Source organism: Heterocephalus glaber, unplaced genomic scaffold, assembly GCF_053883595.1.
Source record: "Heterocephalus glaber isolate CG9 unplaced genomic scaffold, H.glaber_assembly_v1.0 deba00001733, whole genome shotgun sequence".
Classification (NCBI taxonomy): domain Eukaryota; kingdom Metazoa; phylum Chordata; class Mammalia; order Rodentia; family Bathyergidae; genus Heterocephalus; species Heterocephalus glaber.
The window spans coordinates 13,990,410-14,008,940 of NW_028258444.1; the positions used below are offsets into that span (position 1 = coordinate 13,990,410).

At 37.6% G+C, this 18,531-nt stretch overlaps 1 protein-coding gene across 4 annotated transcripts in view; it reads right to left on the reverse strand.

Moving 5' to 3' along the window:
- The window catches only part of Nell2 (neural EGFL like 2), a 586,229-nt gene that overhangs the window by 395,706 nt on the left and 171,992 nt on the right, over positions 1-18,531 (reverse strand). For all 4 annotated transcript variants that reach the window (XM_087200079.1, XM_004863157.4, XM_004863159.4 and 1 more), the window contains one exon: positions 7,527-7,677. In XM_087200079.1, coding sequence (XP_087056205.1) covers positions 7,527-7,677 — 151 coding nt within the window. The remainder of the gene's footprint in view (positions 1-7,526; positions 7,678-18,531) is intronic.

Below are 18,531 nucleotides of genomic sequence, written 5' to 3' on the forward strand. Positions count from 1 at the left end.
CACAAGAGGTTCATTCCTCAACACAGTTGTATATTCAACAACAACACACTGGCAGTGTTTCTTGGAATAAAAAGAACAGATGTGAAGGACTTATGAGAGGGCTCTAAGACACCTGAGACTTGAAAGCTGGACATGGTCAAATAGGATGGAGGCCTGGAACTATTCCTGGTCCTCTGCAACCCTTTCTAAGGAAGTAAATACCAAAAAATGTGCCATGGGAGTAAATACGGGTTAGTTAGTCTATGAGTTGCAGCAGCAGCAGCCAATTGAATCATTCTTTGTCCCTGCAGAAAGAGTGGAAATTTGACAGGAAGGAAAAGAATGGCTTGCTTCTTTCAGCATGAAAGAAAGGTCTGTACTTCATGACGTATGTCAAAACATGGACTTCTTTCCATACGTTCACCTACATACAAATTTGGTACGTATAATAAATACAACAAATCCCATTTGTTTCCTGAGTCTTAACTTTAATTCAGTTTCTTTGATGAGCACATCACATGCCTGGTTGGTGATGATGTATATGTGTGCCTAACACATTAGAATAGATGCATATATATGGCAACTTTCTTAACAATAGGGAATGGCATTAAAATATACATTAGAGATGCAATTTTGTTAGAGACAAATAATGATATAGAAACACCTTATGAGAATAAATTATAAGTATTTTTTTAATTACGTAGAACTTGGAGTTTGGAGTTTTAATTTATGAATCCTATTATCTTTAATGTTGTTTATTAAATAAAGTATAACCAAAAAGTAAAGGGTGCAATAGCTTTTATAAGAGTTTGTTAATTTCACCCACAATAAGCCAAGTCATCTTTTAGTTCAGAATCATTAAGCCAAGTAAATACTGCCAGCAAGTTTAATTTTTATTTACTAATGACAAGAAGGAAAAATGACTTAATTCATGAGAAGCACTCACAAATACAAAGATACATTTTATCAACCTCATATGTAACTACATTCTTACCCAGAATGTATAATAATTAATATTAGGATAGTAAGAAAAAAATGTCATTTATTTCACTTCAAGTTTATTAATACAGAAGATGATGGTGAACTATGACAGTTTTATATTTATTTGTAAAGTTATTACCACAAATTATTTCCATGTATACTATTTGCAAAGCATTCAAAGTTGGATGCATAATCCTCGGATATCAGGAAAATTCTAATAATAACACTGCAAGAACAAACTTACCTATCTACTTCCCAACATTATTTTAAATAAAGGAGAAATGCTATAAAATACACAACACAGTCTAGATAACGCCACCAAATATGCACCAACAGAACACTAAAAATTTTTATTTATCCTGAAGAAACTACAGTTTTGGAAAACATTAAAGAAAGAAACATGCCTTTTGAAATTGAGAGGAAATTTCTCACTTAGTTTTACTGATAAACATACTTTTGCTTTTATAATGAGCCTTTACTTTTTTCATATTTCTCTTCCTCTATTGCTTGTATAAATGGATAAGTGAATCAGTGTCTTGGAATTATTTCTCTATTTTCTATTCTTTGCCTTTAGAAACAGAGTACTGTAGTCAGAAAACTGTAATGATAAGAAAAATGTTTTGACCATTCTGAGGGTCTCAGTTCTTGCAGATAAATGCTCTATATTATTTTCTGTTGTTTTTAGGTAATGACGACAATGGCTAAATATACCTACAGCCAAGGTTTGACTTATACCTTCTTCTAATTCCTAGATAATGTGATCATCTGCCCTCCTCCTTCTGTCTTGCTCTCAGCTCACTTCAGATCCCCCAGAATCCAGAGCACATCCATTAGTTTCAGGTGTCCAAACCAACAAAGTTGTGTGATTAGGTTTCCAGTTTAACATAGTGGCTGGGATATTGCAGGAGAGCTCATTACAGGTGTCGTTATCCTCTAGGAACTTGACTTACAGCTGTTTCGAGGCAGTGGCTTCCAGTTAGTGAATGGCTCACACTACAGCTAATGACATTTCAGAATAGATTAAGCACCCTGCATCAAAATAGCAGCATGAACATTCTCCAGGTCCTATTGTCTACCCTGATGAAAACTTTGAGGTGCCTTTCATGATATCTGGTGCACTCATGAGGATATTTCTTTTGAGCTTCACTCATTTCTTCTGTCAGCAAATATTTACTTAGCATCTAACCATGTAGGACAGCACAACAGATGTAATCAAATTTACATGTTTAATGCACAAGCCTTAAAATCTTAAAGAAATTGTGATCAAATACATAAAATTTTACACAATCAAGTTTATCTAAGAATAGAATTTAAAGGCTGCATCTCAGAGTGAAAATAGTGGTTATCTTTAGATGCCAGGATTACAGGCAGTAGTGTGCTAGTAAATGTTTGATAATTGACACTGTTCACCAGAGAAATAAATCTAAGATATTGGCTAACTTATCCATTGGTATAGGGAATATAGTAGAAGGAAAACATGAAAAAAACAAAGGATTACTGAAAAAACTGTATTTTTAAAAGCTGTGCTTTGCAGCCTTTGCTGGTTTATATATTTTGCCAATTTTCATATCACAATCTATTTTCAATCTACCAAATTAATATCAACCAGTTCATAAAGTTTTAACTACTGAAAGCCAGTATGTCAGCTGGCTCCAGCACACCACTGATTAGATGAGCACTATTTTCTTTTTTACATTTCTCTTATTTTCTAAATGTCTTCAATGATAATAATGGTTTCCCCAAGGAACAGACCCTCTCTGCTGTGCCTTTTAAATTTCTAATCATGGGATCTATAACCCATGCAAAAAAATTTTAAATTTTAAAATGTCTTGCTAAATATTTGTTAGTGCTATTTCACTAAGCAATTGTGATCAAAAGATGTAAATGATGTTTTTCATGTCTTAATATGCAATTACTATGTATGTATACACATGAGACATTTAAATAATGATGTACCTTATATATTAGAATGCCAATAGGAATGACACACATTGTATAAATGCATTGGAAACTAATGAAAGTACTTTAATATAAACTGGAAAGATCAGTAACAGATTCATGGAGATAGGAGTAGAATTTTAAAATAGCAGGATTTGGACAAGCTGATAAAAAGAAGAGGTGACACAGAAACAGTGAGCAGGCTGGGCCCTGTATCCTGCATCTATACTCCTACCTTACTCCATTCCTGCCAGTGCTGCACTACTTCCTCCCTTCCCCCTATTAGGCTTGAGAGTAGACTGCATGATAGCCAAGGACTCATTGCAGTTAGTGTCAGTGGAGATAAGACTAGAGTCAAGAGCTGGTATAAGGGGGAGAGTGATGGTCTCACATCATTTCTAATAATAATATTAATGTTTACTTAGTGTTTGTTCTCTTGCAGACACTTTGTAGTCCCACAGAGTCTGAATTCACAAGTTCTTGCTCTTGAGCTTTCTACTAGACAAGTAAGAACATGAGCTCAAAAGAAGCACCCTAAGCACACCACCATGGCACTACTCAAGAAGAATTAGGAAAATGAGCCTCCATTGGCATGGCAAGCAGAAGAGATCTTATTTTGAATTAGAAAACAACACTACTGGACCTGCACTAATCACTGCCAGTCAGAGGTGAATGAGTTACATAGAGAAAAGCAAGTTATGTGGAATACCAAGGTTTCATATAGAAGAGACTACTGGCATACAGAGCAAGAAAACTTGATTGTACAGGACTGTCCCACCCATTACTACAGCAAATAAAGGTCCCTACGGGATGCACTACTGCTTCAATGACTGTTGCACCTAGATGCATGTTAAGGATCATTGTAGATTTGTTTTTGCTGAAGTACACTGTGGCATAATGCTACTAGTCAACAGAAAGCCCTCTGAACTTGTTTCCTAAGGATTCTCACTATATTTTGCATAAAAGTCCATAGGAGAAATATGTCTCAGTACCAAGAACAGCAGCATTTTCTGAATCATTTAACTAGGTTTCTATTTGTTTTCTCTTTTCTCAGATTTACTTGCTTTATTTTATCTTGTCTCATAGATTTCTCTATAAATCACTTGTTATTTTTAGATCTAAAATATCTCCTCAAAGTCTCATGTATTTAGAGGGGCTTTTGGAAAACAACTGGATTAAAGGGCACTATACTTATTAGTGAATTAACCCATTGATGAGGCCATGGAGTTGATGGTACAAGGTAGGGCATATTTGGAAGGATGGATCAGTGGGGTGGATGTATTCTTAGCCCCAGGACCTTCCTTCCCACTTTCTCTGCTTCCTGGCTGCCAAGGGTTGAGGAGCTTTCTTGCACCACAGTAAAACACCACTTCTGCCTTCTAGCCAATCAACCACAGAGTAACACCCCCAAAAAGTATGAGCCAAATTAAACCTCTCCTCTTTTAAGTTGTGAGTAGCAGATATTTTATCTCAGCAACAGGAAAGCTGGCTAATACAACACTTGAATTTTTTATGAACGAAAGTAGAGAAAAAAACAAACAAAAATGTCCTGGAAATGATGAACCTTTTAAAGAGTTGAGTGGGGATAAATAACTAAGGAAACAAAGATAACTTCAGCAACAATAACAAGAAGGAGAAAACAGTACAAAGCATAATGCATGGTCTGTTGGGTGACAGGAGATTAGGAGATATCACAGTGCACTGGTAAAGCAGGAGACTCAAAAATCAGATAAAGTGGGTTTGGCTCCTGAGTCTGTCACTAACTAGCTAGGGGTTGCTGTGAAAAAACAGGCAGAAGAGAACCTTGCCTAACGATCTCCCATAGACACGGAGATGGCACAGTACACAGGTTCAACAGGCCGGCTCCATAAACATAAACCCTGAGTTTAAGCCCCACTCTCACTTACTCTTATGGACTCTTTCATAATATAACACTTCTGAGTCATGTGTTTCACATCTGTAAAATGAGAATAAGAGTGTTGATCTTGTGTGCCTAGGGAACTTCTGTGGACTTTTTATCACTCTTAATTTCAAGTACTGTATATGGATTTATAAATGAGGAACCTGAATTATAAAAAAAGTGAAGCAAGTTGCATAAGTGGTAAAGCTTGCTCTGGAATACAGAGTCCATTTCCAGGTCTACACTCTTAACCACTACTGAATACTAATGATAAAATGAACTAATGCAGCACTATGCCTGGCACACAACAAGCCTTTAATGACTGTTAGCTTACTCTGAAAGTGAAACTAAATTATTTTTTATGTAAATAGATACTATACCTCAATTTGGCATTTGCTCAGCTAAATTTTATCAAATTTATGGAAGCTACAAAGAGGAATAAGTAAAATAAATTATAGACATATAACTAGAAAATGTGGGAGCTGAGCACAAAGATCTGTGAATTATTATATTCACCTCACTGTGGTATTATGCATTAAATTTAAAAATTGAGTTAAAAATAAGGAACTGATTAAACAATATATGGCATATCTATACACATAGACAAAAATATTGTATTAAAATATAACAGAATTCCATTGGTTCCTTTTTTATTATCAGGTTTGCGTGAGTTTTCCTATATCGTTGCACTTGTCATTTTACAAATTTTCTACAAAGAAAACATGTAGCTGTAATAATCTGGAAATTATTTTAACTAAAATAAGAGAATACAAAGCCTTACATATAACCCTAATAAATCTACATCATAGAATAAGAAAGGATCTGCCTGACAGCAAGTCATTTGATGAAGGTCACACAGTGCTTCACCTACCTATATCTTTACAACATTTAAGGTGCTAAGAAAAATTTCAAACGACATTAGCAAATGTAGTTGGAAATATATACAGAGTAAAGAGGTCTGCACTTGTCAGGCGTGTACAGTTACTATGTCCAATTCTGGGGGCCAACAGACACACCATCTGGAACTCATATAAAGGAGGGCAACAATGAAGTTGTTCTAATGAACAATGAATGAAGTCTGATCACCAAGCCTAAAGAGGAGCAGGTGGAGTTACTGATTACTACAGAAGCAAGAGGGGTAAAAAAGAAGTGGCAGTGGCCATCCCTTGTGTAAGAAATGCCTTCTGGTTGAAAGCTGAGTGGGTTCCATGTCTTTACCAACAGGACAGGGAAAGAAAACTACAGGGAAAAAAATCTAGTGTGCAAAATAAAGAGAAGATCTTCTTAGTAAGAAGAGATAATCAGCAATAAATCAGATTGGTCTGCAAAGGAAACAATCTTCATTTATTATACGTGACTCATGTTACCTAAAAACACAATTGTAGTGGGCAGAGGCCCAATGCTGCAAGCACAGCTCACAGGATCTCCACCACCTGAAGATGAGGTCCATCCCATACCCGGGATCAGGGGAAAGCCCTCGTGACCCCTTGGAAGCAGAACCTCTCTCCCTTTCTCACTCTGCCTCAAAGGTCTTGAGCCATCCACCAGGATGGCACCCTTCCTTCAAACATATGGCAGGATGTGGGAGGAACGGAAGCTAAGTGAGGGGCCTGGGAAATTCTCCTTTGGAGTTAAAGGTAGAATAAGAAGGAGGCCCCCAGGCCTAGAGAGCAAGGCAGACAGAGTGTGCCTAGCAACCTTCCTCTGTAAGTCAGACTTGCTATATTTTGCTCTTCTCATATATTTGTGTTTGCCTTTTAGTAATTAGCAAAGATTTGCACAGTCCCAGGCTACCTCACATCTTAAGAAAAAGAAAAAGGTTTCTGCCCACACTTGAACAAGATCATTAAAGCTGTTATACAGGTAAAGCATATTAGATACATAAACTCATTATGCTTCACAACATACTAAGTATTATTATTATCCCAGTTTACAGAGACACAGAGGTCATATGACCTGCCCAAGATCCAGAGAATACAACTGTGATCATTCTTTCTGGAAAGAACCATTTTAAGGTATGTAGTCTTATTTTGTAGCAATACATGTATATATCAAGCATCATGAATGAATTTCTTCTTCCTCCACCCTCCTTCTCACCCTTACACCCATCAGCTTTCTTAATTACGTTTCTACATATGAAAGAAGGTGGAAGATACTAAACAGCAATTTTATTCAACATACATCCAGGAATACAGCTCTAACTGCTGCAGTCTATGAGGTAGAAAAGAAGTTACCTGTCACTGATTAAAATTGTAAGACTATTAGGGCCAGGGACTTAGCTCAGTGGTTCCGTCTCCTGCTGCACAAGCACAAGGACCCAAGTTCAATCCCCAGTACAAAAAAAAAAAAATTGTAAGACTATTAAACTCTAAACCCAACAATTTCCCAAAGAAAGAGAATTTGGTACTTTTCTGGGCACTGCTTCAAATTAAGAAGCAGTAAGCTTAGCCTTAACACCGATGATGATACCTCTTGAGGAATTTAGGAATGAACAAATTTGTCTCAGGAAGTGTGACTTCTGTGTGCTCTTAGCAGCCTGAAAAATGATGGTTTCCTCTACTTTTATGCAGATCTCAATTACTTCTGTTTGTAATGTTGCACAGCGTAGCAAAATAACTCTGTTTAAAACTCATCATGTATATATCATAGCTTCCTTTGTTTACTTCTCTTTAATATATTCATTTAACAATACAGTGAAAACACAGGAAACCCAAGCAGTCACACTTACCTATGATCCAAGTGGTGAATAGAAAGAATAACTCCTGAATTTAAATGCATCTGTTTCAGGGTCACCAAAACAGTAAACTCATGTTTATTTCTCAGCTTCTGAAAAAACTTCTCAGCTGTAGCAGTGGATGCCTTTATGCTTCTGGGAATATCTAAAAAAAAATACATAAATATTTGTTAAGAATAGACTGCAATTTGTCTTTATAAAGTATATTTTAAATAAAACATCTTTGAAAAATCCAAAGTATAAATTAGAGACAAAATTAAAGATAGATAATAGGAAACAGGGCAATAGGTCTTTTACGAATGGGAAGGAGACCAAGAGGAAGCGGGAAAGGGGAGGAAGGGAACAATTATGATGTGTTGTGTACATATACCAACTCCACGATGAATGCAATCATTGTGTACTGCAAACATGTACTAATAAAAGTAACAGTTTTCAAAAAAATTTACCAAGTGGTAACATAAATATCAAGGTTTACACTCTTGATAAATTCAACAAGATTTTATAATATTGATATTATAAACATATTCAACAATATTTATTATATATATATCATATATCTCATAGGACATTGGAATCACAGGGACTAAAAGAGTCTTGTTTCAGGAACCTTTCTGAAAATGTCACTTTTGAGGCAAAGAATCAAAGAAACTTATTTGAAATAGTGCACTTCCAGTTTTCTCTTTACATGCTTCCTGTATGTTAGAAACCACAGCCAAATCACTATGATGAAGAGAAAGATGAACTTCCTAGAATAGGCCCTAACTGACCACACTAGAGCCATTTAGCTTTTCCACACCTCCTGACAGAAAAGTGAATTTAAATCTATGTGCCACTCTTCACATTGATGTCTTTAGCATAAGACTTGCCATAAATAAAATTTTATAAAAATTTTTTTAAAAAAAGATCAGTGAAATTAGTTACTCTCAGCCTTCTGTGTAGTGGATGAAGCAATAAGATTAAATTGCCCCACCACATTGCATAGACCTTAATTCCCATTCCCTTCTTTCCAGGCTTAGAGAAAGTCTAACCAAGGAAGGTTTGCCTGGCAAATGAGAAACTTTTACTCTGAGCTTTCATATGATTTATTCTTCCATTTCAACCTCAGAACTCAGAGGAGTAAAAGGATATGGAAGAAATAGGTAGGGATAGAAATGGATTTACTGCACAAAAAAACCTTATCACTTAAACAACCCACTAACTTTAAGCACAAGGTTTTATTTATAGTATGTGCAATGAGTTGATGGAAATCAGCAATGTAGTTTGTGTAGTGATTAAAAATTATTCTCCCTTTTTCTATACTTCAGACTAGATAAGCAGTTTTCAATAGGACAGGACAACCCTTCCTGTTCAGGACTGTCCTGTACATTACAGAGCAGTCAACATTCCTGCCCCACCCAAGGAATGCCAGTGGCACCCAACCCTCATACATTGCAAAAACCCAAAGTACTCCCACACATTTCCAAACACTCTCTAGCAAGCAGTGCAGCAAAAACCTAGCAGAGAATCACAACCTTGTTAAAATTGAAACTATAGAATTAATCCAAAGTTCCCCACCTTTCTAGGCCCACAAATGTATGAAACGAAAATGTACTTACCTTATCTCTGTTCATGACCAGGAATTACAGAGGTATAAATAAGTCTGTGAGATACCCATAAAATAGAGGGAGGAATAAATAATCCAATGCATTGAAAGAAATGCTATCATACAGGTAAGTCCAAAGTGTTACCTGATCACACGAGGAAAAGTAGCCAACAGCATCTGGAAGCAAGGCTCACAAAGTGGATGGCATTTGATCAGGACTTAACCCAGTAGAGAAAGGAAGAGAATTCTAGCCATAAGAATACCTTGTGAAAAGGAACAGAGATCTGAGCATACATGGCTTAGCTGCAAGGGGTGAAAAGAAGGTCCTGCTAGATGGGGCAGGATAGGAAAGTTGGAATGGATGCAGCAGGACTTTGTAGCCTAATATAATGGATATCTGTTGATTCCATCACCATAACAATTTACCTCCTTGGGGTAAAAAACTCAGACAGAGTTTGCCATTGAGAAATAATGCCTCTCTACTCTCAATCCTTGGCTCCTCTGTGCCAGATTTAGTCATATGACATACCCTATTCAATCAGAACATCATATATCCTTGTCCACAGTAATTAGTTCACGAACTCAGGGCAATGAACTCAGGCCCACAATTTCTGTTCAAAGTTTTGGGAAAAAAGAAACTTTCCTGTAGCCAAAAAGGAACATCCATATATCCACTCAATAGTCACCAAAATGTAACAATAATGTACAATTCCTACCATGGTTAACATAACAGTTTCTCCTCAATCTCCATGAGATATAAAATAGCTTTGGAGAAGATTCCATACAATTCCCCCTAGTTTCAAATCTTTCTACTTCTTCAAGGAAGCATACAAAATGTAATCCTCTGAGAATGATTATATCTAGTGTGAACTTTCATCCACTCTAATTTATACAGAATCTTCATCACTTCATTTTAATTTTGTCAATAAAAGCAAATTAAATTTAAATTATACATATTTATTATGTTTCTCCTCTTTTTAGGCAGGAAGAGCTTCAGCAGTATCTTTTGCCTGGCTAAGCAGGATGGTAGATGAGGTTGCAAATGAGAGAAGCAGAGAAAGGACCACACTAAACACACAAATGATGATCAGATCCACAGAGAGACCTGAGGATGTGGCACAGAGGATGTGAGCAGTTGGTCTATTTGCAAGAGAAAAGGAATTTAGAAATGTGTGCCAGCAGCCTTACAAGGTGGAACATTAGAAAAAAGATGCTTAAAAAAAGGTTTAGGTAATTTTTTTGTTTGATACTCATAGAAGAACCTCCATTAAATCTCCTTATTATTCTCCATTGCTTTTGGAGTCATATTTGTGGAAAGAGTTAATTGTTTTTGTTTTTAAATTTGATTTTCTTTTTAGATTAAATAACATGTAAAGGTTAGTCTTAAAATAAAAGGAAGAAGGGCCTACAAGGCTAGATTATAATGAGTATCACTAGTAAAAGTATAAGTCACTATGGTAGAAAACATGATGAAGGAAACTGTAGGTGAAGGAAAACCATTTTTAAAACAGAACAACCTGAATTTTGGAAAAATTTCTGTGGTCACATGGAAGATTATTTGAAGAAAGAAAAGGAAAGGAAATAGGGAAAACTCTTGAGAAGTTTGGCAATTCAAGTGATCATCTGCATTTATATTATATTTCACATATTTTAAACATCATTTTGATAGCCCTAAACTACCATTACCCAATCAAACTGCTAGTTTTAACTTTGACTGATGACAGTGTTAGAGAGCACTGGACCTTGCACTGCTTGTCAGGCATCTCCATGAGGGAAGGGCCAAGAGAACACCGAGGATCCTGAATGATCTGCCTGAAGATGCTTAGGGAACCTGCAGAACACAACTAACCTTGGGATGGTGAGTGAGGTGCTACCATGCCTCCACCCAGTTTAGACCTGAAGTGTATTCATTCAAATAGGGCCACAACTCCAAACAGCATCACTTACCCCACTCATCCTCCCTGTCCCACTCTTTGTCTTCCTGTTTTGCTCTCTGTTATGGAAACAGAATGGCGAAGAAAGAAGAAAACCTCCAGCATGAACATGGCCACTAGAACGCCCGTTTAACACCTGCTCCAGTGATAAGAAAAATACTATTCTTTCTTTCAATTCTGATTAATCGAGTCCATTGCACACATGTTTAAAAACTGGGATTTGCCTGGGCTTCCCACCTGTGTTGGAATGAGAGTAAGGGTGGCAGGCCAACAGTAGGGAGGAAACTGGACATGACTCCTCATGCTTCAGGATGGTCTCCTCACTTGGCCCTCCAGGCCAGGGACCCATGACACAGATGAAATCTCTCAGGTTCTCTAGGTCAGTGATGGCAAACCTTTCAGAGCTGTCAATGATACAATGACCTTGTGGTAGCACACATGCCATCAGCTCACCACCAATGCAGAAAGAGTACCTAAGAATGTACAAGTTATGATGACATAATTCTCAGTCCTTCATCCATAGAACATATCTGCCACCAACTTTTACTTTACCCTAATAATATTTACATGTGTCTCTCCTTACAAACATGTTTTCAACTAGTCATGTCTGAGTCCAGCGAGGACTCAATGTGGGCCTCAGAACTCTGAGAGGCACTGGAATTGATGGGAGCAGTGAGTCTCAGGAGATAATTAGAAAATAGAACTTAAAGAACCTGGGCACTGGTAAACCACATCAAAAGGTAAAAGAAAGGGAGAAAAATGAATTCAGTCGAATACAAGTTTCTAGCTTGAGGGACTGAGTGAAAGTAAATGCAGTTAGAGCATGATGGTTCCAGAAATGGTCATTTTAAATTGTTATGGAACATTCACATGGAAGTGCTCAGTCTGAGGCAGGCACTGTAAGATCAGAATCCGATCTTACAAGAAATCAAAGTTGGCAATATAGATTTAGAAGTCATCATAATGTGATATCTGAAGTCCTTTCCTGAGTAATTACAGGAATCACAGGAACAAGAGGAGGATAAAACGATGAACCATAGAAACCCTAAATTGGATCCATCCTGCCACTCCTGGCCCAGAGGAAAGGGCTTCTGGGCCACCATCCAGCCCGCTGCTCCCAGCCCAGAAAAAGGGGCTTCCCAGCCACTATTGGTCCCGCCACTCCCAGCCTAGAGGAAAGGAATTTTGGGCCGCCATCTGTCCCACTGCTCCCGGCCCAGAGCAAGGGACTTCTAAGCTGCTGTCCCACAACTCTCAGCCCAGAGGAAGGGGCTTCTGAGCCACCATCCCACTGCTCCTGGCCCAGAGGAAGGGGCTTCTGAGCCACCATCCAGCCCCCATTCCGGGCCCAGAGGAAGGTGTTTCTGAGCTGCAGTAACACTGCTCCCAGGCCAGAGGAAGGGGCTTTCAGGCCACAGTATGTCCCGCTGCTCCCGGCCCCTGTCCCACTTCTCCCAGCTCAGAGGTGAGCCACGCCAGCCCCAACAGCACTGCCACCCCACCCCCGGTCAAAATGAGAAGAAATGTAAATAAGTCTCAAAGTAAGACTTCCAGATCACCTACAGCAACCCCAAAGGGAAATGAGATGGAACACTCTGATACTCAACCACCTGGACTCCCTGAACTGGCAACAAAAGGGGATCTGGGAAAAATGAAATCAGAAATAATTTCTCAGATGATGGCAAAGATTATGCTTCTAGTGCAAGACATGATTAATAAATCTAAAGAGGAGCTGCGGAACATGATGGAATCCCAACATAGGAAACAAAGGGAATCCATAAAACAGATGCAAATAGATTTGCAGGACATGAAAAACTCCATTGAAAGTCTACACAGCAAAATGAGCCAAAGTGAGGACAGAATTTCAGATATAGAACATAAGATTGCAATTAATGGCGAGGAAAAGAAAAATTGCCTCAAATTTGTAAGGGACCACGAGAAACCAATCCAGCAGCTGCTAGATAATGCAACGAAGAATAACATAAGACTGATTGGAGTCAAAGAAGAAACAGAAGAGACTGCAGACAACATAAAAAAAACTCTTCACAGAAGTAATGGCAGAAAACTTCCCAAGCAGGGGAAAAGAACTTGACATACAGGTAAGTGAGGCATATAGGACTCCAAATAGCCTTGATCAAAAAAAATCTACACATAGGCATATAACTCTTAAGATTTCAGAAACTGAACAGAAGAACAAATTCTACAAGCAATTAGAGAAAAGAAACAAATCACATACAAAGGAAAGCCCATCAGAATCACAGCAGACTTCTCAACACAAACCATCAAGGCAAGAAGAGCTTGGAGTGACATATTCCAAGCCCTAAACGAAAACAGCCTATAACCCAGATTGATGTACCCTGAAAAACTATCTTTCAAAATGGATTGAGAAATAAGACAGTTTCATGACAAAGAGCACATTAGGAACTTCGTGAACACCAAACCAGCACTCCAAAGAATTTTACACAATATCCTAGGAACAGACATGGAGGATCACAACCCCAGGAAGCAAAGCAGAATGAACCCATCTGGCATGAAAAGAAATTAAATGTAAAGAGGGAGAACCCAACAAAAAGAAAAAGTCATGGCAATGATAAGTCAATATGTTTTCAGTTATAAGCATCAATGTTTGGGTTCGTTTGTTTGTTTGTTTGTTTTGGTGCCAGGGATCAAACACAGGTTGCCCTGCGCAGCAGGGGATGAAACCACTGAGCTAAAATCCCAGCCCAACCATCAATGTTAATGGTCTCAATTCACCAATCAAAAGAAATAGACTAGCAGAATGTGTCAAAAGCAAAATCGAACAATATGCTGCATACAAGAGACACTTAATTCAAAATGAAATTCATAGACTGAAAGTTAAAAGGTAGAAAACAATACTCCATGCAACGGGAACCTGAAAAAAAGCAGGAGTAGCTATCCTCTTGGCAGATCAAGTAGATTTCAAACCAACACTGATTAAGAGAGACAAAGAAGGACACTACATCCTTGTAAAGGGAACAATCCAACAGGAAGAGATGACGATCATAAATATCTATGCACTAAACAGTAGTGCGCTCAACTATACAAAACAAATACTAACAGACATGAAAAGTAATATAAGCACTAATACAATTGTAGTGGGGACCTCAACACACCACTGTCACATATAGATCAACTAAACAAAAAATAAGTAATGAAATACTAGAAATCAATCAAACTCTTGAACAAATGAACATAACAGATGTTTACAGAGTCTTCCACCCCACAAAATCAGAATACACATTCTTCTTAGCTGCACATGGGTCATTCTCTAAAATAGACCACATGCTCACGCATAGAACACGCATAGAACATGTTTAAGTAAGTGCAAAGGAATTGAAGTTATGCCCTGTCAAGGCATAGTGTGATGAAACTGGAGATCCTTAGCAAAAGAAACTGCAAAAATTTCATAAACACGTGGAAATTGAACAATACATTTCTGAATAACCAATGGGTCACAGAGGAAATTAAAGAAGAAATCAGACAGTTCCTTCAATTAAATGACAATGACAATACAACATATCACAATCTATGGGACACAATGAAAGCAGTCTTATGAGGGAAATTCATAGCAGTGAATATGCATATTAGGTAAACAGAATGAGCTCAATTAAACAACCTGATGCTGAACCTCAAGCTTCCAGAAAAAGAGGACCAAGACAAACCCAAAGCTCATACAAGGGAGGAAATTATAAAGATCAGAGGAGAAATCAATGCAATGGAGACTAAGAGAACGATACAAAACAATCAATGAAGCCAAGAGTTGGTTCTTTGAAAGAATCAACAAAATTGACAAATCCTTAGCCAACCTTATCAGAAAAAGGAAAGAAAAGGCCCAAATCCATGCAAGTAGGAATGAAAAGGGTGAAATCACAACAGACCAAGCAGAAATCCAGACGATCATCAATACCTACTTCCAGAAACTATACACCAATAAGATGGAAAACACAGAAGAAATGGACAGATTCCTAGATACATATGAATTACCAAAGTTGAACAAAGAAGACCTAAAAATTATAAACAACGCTATATCAACCAATAAAATTGAAAATGTAATTAAAAATTTATCAACTAAGAAAAGCCTGGGCCCTCATGGCTTCACTGCTGAATTCTACAAGACATTTAGAGAGGAACTGCTGCCACTACTGTTTAAAATCCTCAATGAAACTGAAAAGGAAGCAATACTCCCAAATTCATTCCTGGAAGTGAGCATCACCTGGATCCCCAAAGCAGAGAAAGACCCAACTGAAAAGGAGAACTATAGGCCAATCTCCTAATGAACATAGATGCAAAAATCTCTAATAAGATACTGGCAAATCGAATGCAGAAGATCATCGAGAAGATCATACAACCTGATTAAGTGGGATTCATCCCAGGGATACAGGGATGGTTCAACATATGCTAATCAATCAGTGTAATACACTATATCAATACAGCCAAGGACAAAAACCATATGATTATCTCCATAGATGCAGAAAAAGCGTTTGACAAAATCCAACATGCATTTATGATAAAATCCCTACAAAAAAGTGGAATAGATGGTCTCTACCTCAAACTGATAAAAGCCATCTATGAAAAACCAACAGCCAATATCATACTAAATGGTCAAAAACTGAAATCCTTCACACTAAAATCAGGAACAAGACAAGGATGTCCACTATCACCACTCTTGTTCGATAGAGTTCTGGAAATATTAGCCATGGAAATTAGACAAGAGAAAGAAATAAAAGGAATAAAGATAGGAAATGAAGAAGTCAAACTGTCATTATTTGCAGATGACATGATACTCTATATAGAAGACCCCATGAACTCCACCAAAAGTCTTCTAGACTTAATAACCAAATTCAGTCAAGTTGCTGCTTACAAGGTCAACACACAAAAATCAATAGTTTTCTTCTACACGAATGACACACTCACTGAGAGAGAAATAGGCCAAATAATTCCTTTCACAATAGCATCCAAAAAGCTGAAATACCTAGGAATCAACCTAACGAAAGAAATCAAAGACCTCTTCTCTGAAAACTATAGCACTCTGAAAAGAGAGATTGAAGATGATATCAGAAAATGGACAGACATCCCCTGCTCCTGGGGAGGAAGGATTAATAGAGTGAAAATGGCCATACTTCCAAAACTGCTATATAGATTCAATGCAATTCCAATTGAGATTGCAGCAGCATACTTCATAGACCTTGAGAAACAATCCAAAAATTCATTTGGAACAAAAAGAGACCCAGAATAGCAAAAGCAATTCTAGGTAACAGAGACATGGCAAGGGAATCTCAATCCCCAACTTGCAACTATACTACAAAGCTACTGTGATAAAAACAGCATGGTACTGACAAAGAAAAAGATCTGAGGACCAGTGGAACAGATTAGAAGATGCAGACACAACACCAGATACTCAGCCATCTCATCTTAGATAAAGGAGCCAAACACCCTCACTGGAGGAAAGATAGCCTCTTTAATAAATGGTGCTGCAAAAATTGGGTTTCAACTTGCCAAACATTAAAACTAGACCTGTATCTCTCACCATGCACTAAAGTAAAATCAAAATGGATTAAAGATCTAAATATTAAAATAGAGACCCTGAACCAGTTGGAACAGAGGTTAGGTAGAACCCTTGAAGACATAGGTGTAGGAAAAGATTTTATGAACAAAACCTCAGTTGCCTGTGAACTAGCACAAACAATCAGCAAGTTGGATCTCTTCTTATTAAAAAGCTTCTGCACAGCAAGAGAAACCACCAGTAGTGTGAAGAGACAACCCACAATGTGGGAAAAAATCTTCACCTGCTTTTCCTCAGACAAAGGTCTACTATCTCGAGTCTATAAAGAACCTGAAAAGAACAGACCATCCAAATTTAAAGACCCAATTCAAAAATGGGCATCTAAAATGAACAGACATTTCTCAGACAAAGAAGTAGAAATAGCAAATAAATATATGAAACAATCCTCAATATCACTGGTCATTCGAGAGATGCAAATGAAAACAATGCTGAGATTCCACCTCACTCCAGAAAGAATGGCTGCTATCATGAAATCAACCAATAACAAATACTGGCAGGGCTGTGGGGAAAGAGGAACCCTGCTCCACTGCTGGTGGGAGTGTAGACTGATGCAACCACTGTGGAAATCAGTATGGAGATACCTCAAAGAACTAGGACTGGAAGTCCCATTTGACTCCGCTATTCCAGTGCTGGAGATCTTCCCCAAAGAAGTAAAAGAATCATACCACAGTGATATATGTGTACCCATGTTCATAGCAGCACAGTTTGTGATACCTAAAACTTGGAAACAGCCCAAATGCCCATCAACTGGAGACTGGACAAAGAATATGTGGCTTTTTAAAATAAAATGGAGTACTACTCAGCCATAAAAAATGAGAAATTAGAGACATTTATTGCTAAATGGATGCATATTGAGGCAATACTCTTAAGTGAAATAAATAGGACACACATGTATAAATACAAAATAGTTTCTCTGGTGTGAGAAACTGAAAGTGTAAATAAGGACTAAAATGTATAATAGGTAATGTGAAATAGGAAGAAAAGGAGCAAAGGGGAAGGAAGTGGGACGGGTGGGGGAAAGGAAAGAAGGGAATGGAATTAATATGAGAAAATGGAAAAACAGGAACAAAATCTTTGTAAATAGGAAGGATGGAAGGGTTGAAGGGAGGGCTGGGCAAGGGTAAAAAATAAGAACCAAGAGAGGTTATATAAAGGTGCAAATTTCCAATGATGAATGTCATTATATTGTATACCTAAAAATGTACCAATGTTTAGAATGAATAATTGATAAGGCAAAATAGGAAGAAAAGGTCCAAAGGGTTAGTGGAAGTGGGAGGGGCAGGGGAAAGGAAAGAAGGGAAAGGAAAAATTATGAGAAATGGAAATAAAGTCTTTGTAAATAGTGAAGGGTGGAGGGGGTGAAGGGAGGGCTTGGAATGGGGAAAAAATAAGAACCAAGATGCATCATTTTAAGGTACAAGTTCCCACTGAGAAATGTAAATGTGTTGTATACCTAAAATGTACCAGTAAAAGAATTTAAGTAAAAAAAAAAAAAAAAAGAAACACTAGATTGGTGGCACAGCAGGAACAGAATATATAAGCTACACACACACAATGCTATAAATATATTATACAGCACTCATCATTCAAAATTGTAACATATTTTCCCCTTTGAACTCACACTGCACTTTGTTCTCACAAAGCTCTGAAAATACTACTTCATTTTTTAATGAGTTAAATAAAAACCATGAAACAATCCCATGTCCAGCCAAAGACACCCAGCAATTTCTAAGTGAAACAACATTTTCTGGTCCAGTGTTCATTACACTGTATTTCACTGCTTCCTCATCATAGCATCTTTTACCCAGGGTAAACTGCCAGTCATACGCAGATTCCAGTAAGAGACAGAAAATGGTAATTATATAAGACGACATTTTTAGTTCCTTAAGTAGCTAGCTT